This window comes from Chelmon rostratus, chromosome 18, assembly GCF_017976325.1.
Source record: "Chelmon rostratus isolate fCheRos1 chromosome 18, fCheRos1.pri, whole genome shotgun sequence".
In the NCBI taxonomy this organism is placed as follows: Eukaryota; Metazoa; Chordata; class Actinopteri; order Chaetodontiformes; family Chaetodontidae; genus Chelmon; species Chelmon rostratus.
Window position 1 is genome coordinate 23163231 of NC_055675.1, and position 12682 is coordinate 23175912.

The 12682-nt window shown below is 46.1% G+C and overlaps 1 protein-coding gene across 3 annotated transcripts in view; it reads right to left on the reverse strand.

Moving 5' to 3' along the window:
* The window catches only part of fam184ab (family with sequence similarity 184 member Ab), a 61464-nt gene that overhangs the window by 15263 nt on the left and 33519 nt on the right, over nucleotides 1–12682 (reverse strand). For all 3 annotated transcript variants that reach the window (XM_041958958.1, XM_041958960.1, XM_041958959.1), the window contains exons 14-16: nucleotides 8998–9151; nucleotides 7665–7792; nucleotides 2312–2496 (exon numbers count right to left, since the gene is read on the reverse strand). In XM_041958958.1, coding sequence (XP_041814892.1) covers nucleotides 2312–2496; nucleotides 7665–7792; nucleotides 8998–9151 — 467 coding nt within the window. The remainder of the gene's footprint in view (nucleotides 1–2311; nucleotides 2497–7664; nucleotides 7793–8997; nucleotides 9152–12682) is intronic.

Below are 12682 nucleotides of genomic sequence, written 5' to 3' on the forward strand. Positions count from 1 at the left end.
TGTTATCGGTTGTTACATCACAGCGTGAGTGACGTCAGCGCTGAAGCTTTAGGAGAAGTGACGCACAACACAAACGTTGTTTTTTCATTTTTGATTGGGTGACGTTTCCCTTTAAGACTTAATCAGAAGCTGCAGACTCTCCTTCTCTGTCTGTCTCTCCCAGGAGGAGCGCACATAATGGATTGTTCCACAGAGGAGGAGATTAGAAAAAGGAGGCAGATGCACTGAACGAATTCCTAGAACGATGAATTTAATCGTGATCGATGCGAGCTGGTTCGAAATAACGACGCCATCTAGACGACGTGGAAATGTGACGTGCAAGTAAAACACGAGCTCATAAAAACATCTCATCAAATCTGGGTATGCGCAAGGTTTTTCCACAGGAGGCGGGGGGGGGAGAGGAAAGAGGAGGAGGATGGGAATAAAAGATGATCATAATTAAATGAGGAGGAGAAGGCTGATGAAAGGGATGTGAGGAAGAGGAGGAGGATGGAGGAGAAACATGGATGTCTGTCTGCCTCTCACTCTGACTGGGCCAACTCTCCCCGAGGGGGGCACATCTTATCTCTCTCTGCTTCCTCTTTATTTATTTATCAGCCTATTTTTATCCCTGTGACCAGGATTCAGACGGCCGTTACGTAACAGAGGGAGAAATGCTGCGCGCATGAGCCTGCCAGCCAGCGCAGAGGGAGGAGGCGCACACAGAGAGGCGAGCGGCGCATGAATTAACAATAGAGAATAAAACACCATGGGAGCAGTCATCAAACACACACACACACACACACACACACACACACACACACACACACACACACACACACACACACACAAAGCTACATGCCTACAGATTGATCCTAACGAGGAGCTGGACCACATTAACCACACAGCACTTTAAAAAATTCATAACATGCCGCAGGGAACAACATGATTATAGATTCCATTCTGTTTTACCCTAAATAACCTTCAGATCTCCTAATCAATGAGCTGCTGACACTGGCTGGAGGGGGGGAGGGGGGTGAGACAGAGGGAGAGACAGACAGACAGAGAGAGAGACAGAGATGCCTCGTTCGGCCTTTCTCTCTTTCATCTTGCTGTGTTTTCCTCAGGACTGCAGCAGGATTGCAGAAACCATCATCATCTGAACATAATACGAGAAGTCGAGTTCAGCAACAAACACTGACGAGAAGAAAGGTGTGTGTGTGTGTGTGTGTGTGTGTGTGTGTGTGTGTGTGGATGTCAATAATAATGTTCTATGGTCTCTGTACTTCCTGTACTTATCTAACAGAATACTTTAACATTTTGGGAAATCATTCATTTTCTCTCCCTCGACATCACTCTCATGTCTGTGTGTTAAATCTGGAGCTCGAGCCTGGAGGTGATTAGCATATCATATCTTAGCTTATCACTGAAACAAGAACACAGGCTGTAGAAATAGTGGACGGAGCTTCTGGGTCTGAAAAGTGAAGTCCATGCAGAAATGCCTTAAAGCTGCATTCTGCCTAATGGCCAGCAGGGGGGCGACTCCCTGGCTGCAATTATATGAAAGCTTATTAGAAAATGACTCGACTTCTCACCTGATTTATTACCTCAGCAAACAGTTTCCAGTGAGTTTCTGGTCTCAGTCATTAGTTTCAAGTCTTCTTCGCCACACCATGATGCTCATGTTGGAAACTATGGTTCCATTCAGAGCTGAATAGATCATAAAGCAGGGTTTGCTTTTTGCTCTTTATAAACAGGAAGTCCTAATAAAAGACAACATCCTCGCCGAAGTGTTTGACTGGTGGCTGAACTGAGGCCAGTGATCAGCACTGAGCAGCAGAGGAGCAGCCAGGACATAAAAACACCCCCGCATCAAGTGCTTATCTCCTGAAATGGAGGCAAAGAAAATGAAAAATGAAGAACTCAAGGACCACCACTCTGCATTCATGAGGAAAACATTCAGCGGTTTGGTTGCCAGGTTACAGTGCATTAAGACGGGCAGCGCTGTGAACACAATGCTTGTGGATGTGTGAGTACTGTGTGAATATGAATATTTCAGATAGAAACAGAGCGTGACACAGAAAAGAGACGACGCATCGTGATGTCGCGTGCTTCAACAGCGGCGGCTCGACGGACGGAAAACTAAATGAGCGTGTTACTATCTGTTCCATCTTAAATGGACCCGAAGGTTTTCCACAAAGGCTTCGATAACTGAACAAGGATGCGTTTGAGTTCTGGAGGCCGACAGTGATAAACCTGCTCGTCAGTGTCGCTGGGAGCATCGAGCTCATCGCTGGCCGCGAAGCGAAGGCTCTCAGCTCGCCGCTCATACCTGATCTGCTGATTGGCTTCGCTGCGGATCTTGAGCACCTCCTTGCCCTTGAGCTCCAGCTCTTTGGTCAGAGTGCTGATGTTCTCGTTGAGCGTGTGGATCTGGTGGTCCAGCTGAGCGATGTGGTTCTTCCTCCTGGAGACCTCCTCCTGCAGCTCGGTGATCCTCCCCAGCAGCTCACGCTCCTGGGATCAAAAACAACATCAGCGGGGATCATTGTCGAGGTCCCACCGTGTTATCTGCACACTAATCATTTTTAATTTGTCTCTCTCGAACTCTCATGACTGACTTCAAGAACAAACCTGCATCACATTTAATCTTCATTTCATTTACTGCAGCTTACGGTTCTCCTGTGTTCTGCAGAAGAACCATCAGTTGAAATCACAGACTGATGTGAAGACATGTGGCTGTGTAATACACATCACACAGATCATCAAGTGCTTTGGTTCTTCAGCAGATTTGATGACAAAGTGGAGACTGAATAAAGCTTTATTAACCTTCAGGATATAGAACAACCTGTCTGTGTGAAACTGCACACATGATGTGGAGTTACAGGTGATATGTTTCCTGTACCTGTATGTAAATGTGGGTGGACAACATTTTAATATATTAACACTTTTGTCAAACACTCCTCTTGAAGCTTCACAAACAGCAGTTGTGCTTGATTACACCGGGGGTTGGAGGGTGTGCGGAACATAATCAGATGGAAACTTCATATATTGATCTGACATTTGACAAATAAACTGGAGCTAAAATTTGGAGCTTTCACTCCTTCCTTTAATTAGACGAAATGTTGTGTTTGATTTTTTCAGACATGCTATTCCCCTCTGAGCCGGCGGTCGGCTAGTTTAGCTGTAGTTTGGCACAGCTCTGGTTCGTTATTGCGTATTCGTAGCCGACCGCCGCAGAGTCAGCCGTGTTGTGGCTGGCTGCTCGCAGCGCGCGGCGTTCGGTAATGACATCATCCACGTCAGAGGTAGTTGCCTAGAGACGCCGGATGTTGATAACATGCCACCACGGGCTCAGAGGGGAATAGCACCAGCATATCAGAACTAAATATTGGAATATGAACGAGTTTCTGCAGATTATGTGTTATATAGAGGCTGCGCATGGATGCCCCGAGTACTCGCATTATACGGATATACGCGCCGCTCCTCTGGGGCTAATTTCTTCAAAACGACTCCAAATGCCACCAAAGTTGTCTGGGTGAGTAAATGGTCGTATTTAATGCTACAAATAAGGTCCAGGTTGTAAAAAACGAAAGTTATCCTTTAAAGTCAAAGTTCTGGTTCAGAACATGTGAAACTGTTTCTGTCCACAGCGCAGACTGGGCCCATCATTGATCCACAGCGTCACAGAATGAGCCCGGAATGAGCCCGGTATGAGCCCAGTATGAGCCCAGTATGAGCGCAGTATGAGCCCAGTATGAGCCCGGTATGAGCCCAGTATGAGCCCAGTATGAGCCCAGTATGAGCCCGGAATGAGCGCAGTATGAGCGCGTCGCCTCAATGAGTCACTCCGGAAGGTTAAAATTTCACATGTTGAGTTCAAAGCTGGAAAGTTGACACACCTGTGTGAGCGAGACATGGAGACTTGGACTAACACGCTGTTAATTTCATCTTTTCATAAAAATATAGAACAATGCTGAGCTCATCCTTGAGGATCCATCACGTCTCCACACATTTCGAACCAAAATGTCAAACCCACAAGTGGCTCTCAGCTTGTTTTATGGCGTCGTTAAGCGGCCATCAGCACGGAAACCTGCCCAGTCCGGTGTCAGGATCCGCATCGTGACGGGAGGCAGAGGGAGACCTTGTTTGCCAAACTGATGGTGACGATTAGAGGTTTGAATGAAGAGGCAGTGAAATGCGAAGACTGGCAGTAGAACGCCACTTAACTCCATCACAGTTACATTAAAGATTGTGGAGTTATTGTCCACTAATGAGTCCCCACTCTGCAAAAATGTCATTCCACTCGCCTCTATAACAATTTGTGCCAAGGGCCACGTTCATATATCCAGAGCCATAATCTTGTGTAATTGCCTCATGGTCACAAACTCCCGCCTCGCTATCCGTCTCCATCTGAGTCTCCCTCAACATTTAATTTAATATCATTGGCTGATTTTGCTGTCAATAAAACCAGCAGCGCAATTAAGCACAGTGGGGACGGAGCAGATTAATCTTTAATGACTCATTTGCTCATTTCGCTCTCGTCAAACTCGCGGCTTCATTCTGGGGAGAGATGACGCACAGAGGCAAGAAAAAAAAGAAGAAGAAGCGTCCGTGAAGGGATAAAAACGAGCTGGCAGAGCGAAGGAAAGGAACAAAGCAAAGGGAAGATGGAAAATAAAACAAAATTGGTTCCTTTGAGCGCGTTGGGATGATGTGAGCGGTATGTAATGCACGGGAATCAAATTGAATGGAAGCACATACGTGTGCTCGCTGCTGATGTCGGCTTATTTCTCGTCACTCTGTCGTCACCTTCTATTCTCTCTTTCACCATCTGTTTTTCAGTTAGTTAAAACTACGCTGGTTATCCTGCTGCTCGGTCTGTGAGACACTGTTTAGTTTCAGTTTAATGCCCTGATTTCATCTGAAAACCAAACCTCAGAGCCTTTTCAGGGTCTTTAAACTCACCAGAGATTAGTCAAACATCTCAGGTTTCTCCATTAGTCAACAACTGTTTCTAAAATCTGTATCGTCCCAATCTTTAACGCCTGAGTGCTTTCAAAGGCAGCTGGACTTGAGGCTTGAGGTTCTACAAGATGTTTCACTTCTCTTCCAAGAGGCCTCTTCAGTTCTGACTGACTGGTGAGGAGTCCCGGGTATTTATTTTCTGCAGGGTCGTTCACACCTTGAGAGTCGTTGACCCACCTGGCGATCATGTGAGTCGTTCAGAGTCATGGTGTGAACGGCTGTTAGTCGTAGACTGCCTCCTCTGTTCAGTGATGGTTGTTCCAGTTTGATGTAGATGGATTCTTTCGTAACACCCGTTCACACCACTACTCCTGTGAACCGAGTGTGGCCTTAAAAAGAAGGTGTGAACGATCCTGGAAGAGGATAAACACAGTGGCGTGCACGGGGGGGGACCACCCACCCCTCGTGGCCCAGTTTTTGAAAAACGCGCGCTAAAGTGCCCCCTTGGTATCCAAAACGCGTGCTAAAGTGCCCCCTGGGAGCCAAAACGCATGCTAAAGTGCCCTCTTCAGTGGCGAGGACACGCTATATGTTCCCCTTTTTTTTCTTTCTGCCCCTGCCCTTCAAAAAGTCTGTGCACGCCACTGGATAAACACCCAGTCAGTCCAGTCCGGGTGCCATTTAAAGCACTTAGAAGGACCACGTCCACGATGGACGAAAATCTCCACGGACATACGCACATTTAACGCAAAGGAAGAAGAATGATGCGTGAGAAGAACACACAGCGTTTCTCAGACACTTCGGGTGGTGATAAAAATAAAACTCTGATGTTCAGAGTGGAAACTTTCAGCAAACACACGGAAAAGAAAACAACTCTGTCACAAAGCCCCAAAACAACATGAAAAACAGGATTTCATGGAAGTAAAAGAGAAAAGATCCTGATGTCGAGACGATGTGATAATTGATCAGACGGCTCTGTTAGATCAAACAGGTTACTCTACGTGTCTCCAGGGAGACGGATGACAACACCCCGTGCTTCATCAGCCTCTTCCTCCCCGTCTGTCTGTTAGGTAATTGGAGGTATAAAAACATTATTTAACACAGCGTGACGACTGTCTGCTGCTGAGCTCTCTCCACGCCGATGACTCAACGCAGGAAGTTTCAGTTTAGTGCCATTAGAGCGTCGGCATAGTAAACAAGGAATTAACGTAAACACAAACCCGACTCTGAATTCGACTGTGCATGCAGCATCAGACTGAAACAGATGAATAAATTTAACACTATTTCCCCAACAGGAAATGCACTTGCTGGCTTCCTGACATGAAATCTGCAGGATGATCTGACAGCAGATACTGACGGACACAAAGGATGGGATGTCTCTGCATGGACCCGTTCTGCTTAAGACACATGAAGTAACTCCAGTGTTCCCAGTTCAAATCCTTTGTTGTATGCCATCCCCTCTGCTTCTCTGCTGTAACCTGTCAAACCCTGTTAAAAATGACCGAAAAGTCACCTTAAAACAAAGAGGAAGAAGTATTTCTTCAGGAGTGGTCGACCAGAAGTAGATGTTTGAGCTGAATTGTTGAACTGGTTGATCTCTGATGTGATTTAACTGTCAGGCTGTTGCATCCTTTCTAAAACGTGCATGTCTGATGTTTTCATGTTGCTTTTCACAGTGTAGACAGTTCAGTGACACTCTTCTTCTCATGGCGTCCGACTGTACGAAGGCCTGAGACTCAACTCGACTCAGGAGAGACGGAAATCTGGACTCGGTCTTCAGCCTCGTGACTGACAGGCAGCTCAGACTGTGACACTGGACTATTAACCTGAGCTGAGTGTGTGTGTGTGTGTGTGACACCCAGCTGTGCTTCTCTGCTACAACATCTGGACCGCAAGGTGAGGAGAGAGGAGCTCGTGGTGTTTGGGGTAATTAGTTACAAGAGATGGTAGGAGGGTAGTCTGTGTGTGTGTGTGTGTGTGTGTGTGTGTGTGTGTGTGTGTGTGTGTGTGTGTGTGCATGTAGCAGATGTCATGTGAAGCACACTTCTCAAATATTTTCATGGTTTCATCTTTTAAAACTCTTTAAAGCATCAGAAAATAGGTGTTGTCTTCAAATAGTTTTGTCCAATAACCCTAAAATATTTTCAGTGATCAAAACTGTTCATCAACTAATCAATAATGAAGTGATCACTTCAGCTGCACCTCTGACCAACTGTGGAACTTGAAAGCCTGATGATCCTGAAGATATCTCTCCATATAGTAGTTTTAGTTGTTAGTGGCGGGGTCCGCCACATTCAAACTGCCTTCACACAGGAGCCGAAGCAGCTGCAGTCCAGGGCTGAATTAATGGACACTGAGCATTTCCTGCTGCTTTTCACATTAAAAGCATTCAGATAGCAAAACATGGGCTGGCTTTTATTGTGAAGCAGCCACAGGCTCGTCAATAATGTGTTTACAGAACATGTGGATGGTCCCGACAGCCTTTCTTTATTCTAATGACACATTCATCGCTGCAGCCGAGGCGGAGGGAGACGATGCTGCTTTGAGGATTCATACTTGACTGGAAAGTCGTAGCATCGGAGGCTTTGTGTCCACGCGGCAGCCAAGTGACGGTTTGTGCCAACAGAAACATAAAAACACAAACAGATGGAGGCAAAATGATCGTCCTGAGTATGTTTGTGTATGTTCAGCTGTGCGGTTGTCGCATCCGGTCCTACCTGCGTCCGGTTGTCCTCCAGCGTTTTCTCCAGCTCCAGCTTGGCGGCAGCGGACTCCTGCTGGTGGGTTTGTCTCAGGTGTTCGATGGCTGATGCGTGGATGTGGTTCAACTCTGATCTCAGAGAGGCTGATGGGAAGGAAAGGACGCGACAGTGAAGTCATGTTTCATTCGTACAGAACGTCTCACACACCAGGAAAAGAAGCTTATTTCAGGGATTTTGAGGCTCGCTGAAACAGCTTCCTCCAACCTTTAGCCCGCTGTAAAAAACACTCATTAGATGCAAAAGCATTTTATTACAGAATAAATAAATGAAGACTTTCTTTATTATGCACATAAAGCAGAGCGCTTGGCTGCCTTCACCCAAGTGGCCTCGAGTCCTCACTCCAGTGAACACCTTTCACTGCAAACAGTCTGATGGTTCTGTGAAGCATCGAGAGGGAACACACGCTGCGATTAGCCGTCCATTTAAATATAAAACGGCAGAATAAAGAAATGCAGCCGCGAAGCTGAAACTATGCAGCTTTTTCATTTTAGGAAAAAAAAAACACGTAATATTCGCATGCACTCCTACCTGAGCACACACACACACACACACATGTATGTACACACCTTCACACAGCAGATGAAGGAAAGGGAGAGAGGCGAAGGGAAAAAGTGGTGATAAAAGGATGTCAGGGCGTGGAAGGACGGAGGAGACAGATGGAGGCGGCTCTCCGGTGTCAGGACCATGACATGAAGGTTAATGGAAGACCATTTTTCACGGCACAGTGCTGGTCTGTTAGCACTGAAAACTGGGGAAGACGGAGGTTTCATGCACTCTGCAGTCGTGTTGGTCTGTCATGAAAACACAGACTGCACCTTTAATCATTTTCTCTGCATTCAGTCGTTGTCGTTTTCAACAGTTCTATTGTTACTACAGCTACTCGTGGTGCTACAGTGACCTGCTAGCCACTGGTTTACATATCATTAAGTCTTAATGGGCTCAAATGAAGCTGTTACTCAGAACTATGATGATAAAACATCATGTTAACTGATGGCTTGTAATGTGCTGACAGGGTATAAATGTTCTGTATTATTGAAGCCATATAAAACTGTACTTTATTGAATTTCACCGACATTCGGACAGAAAGCCGAGCGCTCGTGCATCTCGCAGTAACATTTTCACATCACTGTTCTCTGCATCAGAGGACAGAAAGGTTTGACTCTCAGTACTTTCCTCAGTTTCCACGGCGAAGTCAGAGCAACCCGAGCAGCTCGGCTGGGAAGGAAAATGTGTCGAGGGGTCACGGGGGGGTGAGGAACACACACACACACACACTGTGAGACCTCACCCAGCATGGCTTTGCCCTCGTCCTCCAGTTCAAAGCGGAGCGTCTGCAGCTCCTGTTCTGACTGCTGTTTGAGCGTCTCGATGCTCTGGCGGTGAGCCTCTCTGAGAGACTGCAGCTCCGCGTGGTGATGATGGCGGAGGCGCTCCTCCAGCTCCTGATGGGGAGACGAGAGGAGGAGGAGAGGGGAGGGTGAGAGAGGAACAAAGAGAGGGCGGGAAAAAAGTGAGAAAGAGGACAAGAGAGAGTGGGAGGGCCGGTGGGAGAGAGCGAGGGAGTCGAAGAAGAGTAGGGTGGAGAAAGAAGAGCGAAGAGGGAGAGGAAGAGGAAGAGGATAATTTGTTGATGAAAAGTTTAAGACGTAGGAGGAGATGAGGGAGCGGGAGAGAAAAGTGGGAGGGAGGAGAGATAAAAATGAGAAGTGAGGCAGGGAGAGATATATAACAACACTTTAAATCCTCTACAAGGAGAAACCGGCCAATCAGCACACAGTGAAAAATCTGACTTCATCTATTGGACGGTTTTCAGCTCTTTCATCATTGTGAGACACAGAAAACTCGTATGTGACAACTGTTCGTTAAAAGGTTAGCTGCCAGTTTCACTGTGCAGAACAGCCTCGACTGTGAACCAGAGGTCACCGTGGTAACAGCGACAGTTCGTCACTTCAGGTGCGCAAATGAACTGTAGAACAGACAATTCTCTCATATTTAGTCTCAAATGTTTCTTTAAAAAACTTGCTGAGAATATCGATGGATTCATTCACTGAAATGTGACTATTTAAGAAAACCAACTTGAGTCTGAGGAAATTATTAATTATTAACAGCTGTGGGGAAATTATTTATACGGGTCTATTTTAGAATTGTAGAATTTTGTGGCGTTTGAAGGAGCTGGATTAGATCAATACACAATAATCAGGTGTATTATGATCGAGTATCAATCAGATAATCTCTCTGTAAAAGACGAGCAGGAGCCAAGATGGACAAAACTGACCGGCGCACACACACACACACACACACACACACGGCTCAGAGATCGGCCTGCAGACACTCATAAAAACAAATATTATTGTATATTTGCACTGTCCATATTTTATTTACGCTCCCTTTGTGTTATTATCTCTGGAAAACTGCTGCTCACACTGAGTTTAACCCATTTTTTTCTGAAAGAAAAGATTAAGATGCAACTTATATTTAGAACCCATGAACGAGGAACATCCAGAATGATATTCATAGAAGGCTGACAGCAACATCTGTGGCACTTTAATTTGCCAAAATGCGATGCGTCTGGGAGATGATTCATGGAACGAAGAGGCCTGAATATTCAATCGAAGCTCGCGGTGAGTCGGCGGACAGCAGCTCAGACTCAAAACTAAAGTGTCGCAGCTCACTTAGAACAAGATGTTTGTGAGTGGACGGACAGAATAATAATCATTTATTCAGTAAAAATCAAACAGGCCTCTCCTCTCTCTCATGTCACAGAGCAGCTCTGAACATTGAGCCTCGTGTTCTCTGTTATCGGCCCGTCGGTCGCTCACTTCCTGTCGTTTCAGAGCCTGTCCGGACCTCCTGTCCTGCAGGAGTCACCTGCCTTTCAGCACCACCTGAGCACCTGCCAAACCCTCAGAATCAGCGTACGACAGCGACGCTGAGGGAGGGGCTGAGGAGTCTGAAGGACTGATTTTAAAGTTAACAGGAACTCGGACCTGCGACGCCGTTTCATGCTCGGTTCAGCGAGCAGCTGAAAATAAAAGCTGAAACTCTGGAGGGACGTTTAGCGACGGAGTGAAGAAGTGAGTTTTAAAGTCGCTGATCTCTCTTCTTCATTGTTATTGATCAGTGGTGTTTTTGTGCCGTGGGTCAGTAAAAACCATACCTTTTATTTCTTTAATTAAAGGGAGCGCATTAATTACTCCTAATCGCAGTGACTCCTATAATTACACATTGACTGTGATGCTGTGGTATTCTTCCTCCTCCTCCTCCTCCTCCTGTGTGGGGGCCTGGCTGTTCAATCTCCATTCCATTACTGAACGCTCAATATTTGTTACCTGCTGGTGGGTGAATCCATTAAAAGAAGTAAAGTGGTGATAGTGATGAACACGAGCGAGAGAGACGCAGAGACACGAACCGAGACCGTGGACCTCAGGTCCTCGGATCCTTCAGGTCTTAATCCCGACCCCGAGGACAACTTCGAGACCGGAGCAGGAGGAAGTGAGGCGTCTAAAAGGGATGTAGCTTAAAAGCATGTGTCTGATAAGTATTCGGGTGCTACGCTGTGGAGCGATTTGAAACCCAAGAGCAGAACTTGAGGCCTGAACACGGACTTTGAAGCAGGTGAAACACGGTTTCTCCTGCTGGTCTCAGTCAGCACTCAGGCTGCTGGTTACGATGACTTTCAGGGTATTCGAAGTGTTCTTGGGCTGCTCTAGACACAGAGCTTTGAAAGCATATAAAACCTGTTCTGTTTGAGCTTTAACATTCAGATCAGGTCATTGGAAAAAACACTCGTTGGCTAAGCTGAAGCTTCACATGTAGCGCCCAAGATTTCAAAAGTGTTATCATGAGATTTATAGAATCCAACAATAACCGAGCTATGCTGCTAACTATCCATGCTAGCAGCTCTGTGAGTCTGCACTACCTGCTTTGAGCTAAATGCTAATATGCAAACAACAAAAATGCTAACATACTGTTTTTATCAGGTATAATGTTCACCATGTTTACCTCCTTACTTTAACATGTTAGCATGCTAACATTTGCTAATTAGCACTAAACTCAGACGCAGGTATTCGGGGAATTGGTCATGAATGAAAGTTTTGACTCAATGGCGGCGCTGAAGGAAAAGTGAAAAGTTTGACCTGCTGACGGCGGCGTTTCGCTTTCACAGCGAACTGAAAGTCAGCAAAACAAAAACAAGTGAACAGATTTAATAATGGTAACCAGGAGGACTGTTGGTGTGGAGCAATTAAAACCCTCATACAACTTTAACAAGAGTCTGGCAAAAGCTGTTAAGCATGAAAGGCTGTGGCATCCATCAGGTGTGAAACAGTCTGAGCTGGTTCCTGTCGGACGGACGAACAGGCGTCTCTGGACCCGGTGCCAAACATTCAAACATTCCTCCTTAATAACAGCAGTAAAATAACTTCCTCTGTATTCATCAGCACGACCATCGCTGCCTTATCGCCTCACTCTGAACTTTTTTATTGGCTTACTGTTTTATTTACTTGTGTAAGTTTCCTCAGTGTTAACACTTATTGTGTTCCTGCGAGTTACTTTCCAACTGATACGTCTTTTTATCTAGTTTTACTAATTGATGAGGCCGATCGATAGACAATAAAGACCGAAGTCATTTGGATTCGTCCCCTGGAGACCATGAAAGTTTGTGACGCATCAGGTTGTTTCAGTCTGGAACAAAGTGGCGGACGGACCGAGGATGCAGGAAGCCCCGCAGCCAGCACGGCTAACAGACGACGGAACGAGAGGCTCTGCGGTCGCACACCGTGCATTTCTTGTTAAGGGTGTGATCCTGCTGTTATTTAGACATTTGTTTCACACCTCCTGTGGAAAGAAGACTTTTCGCGGTACAACGATTCTCCGGCTGAAAGCGAGCAGTCTGAGAAATAAGATAAGACAAAAGATGATAAGCAAATCAATAAGCCGCCAGCTGCTCCGGCACACGCTCCGCTTGTATCTGC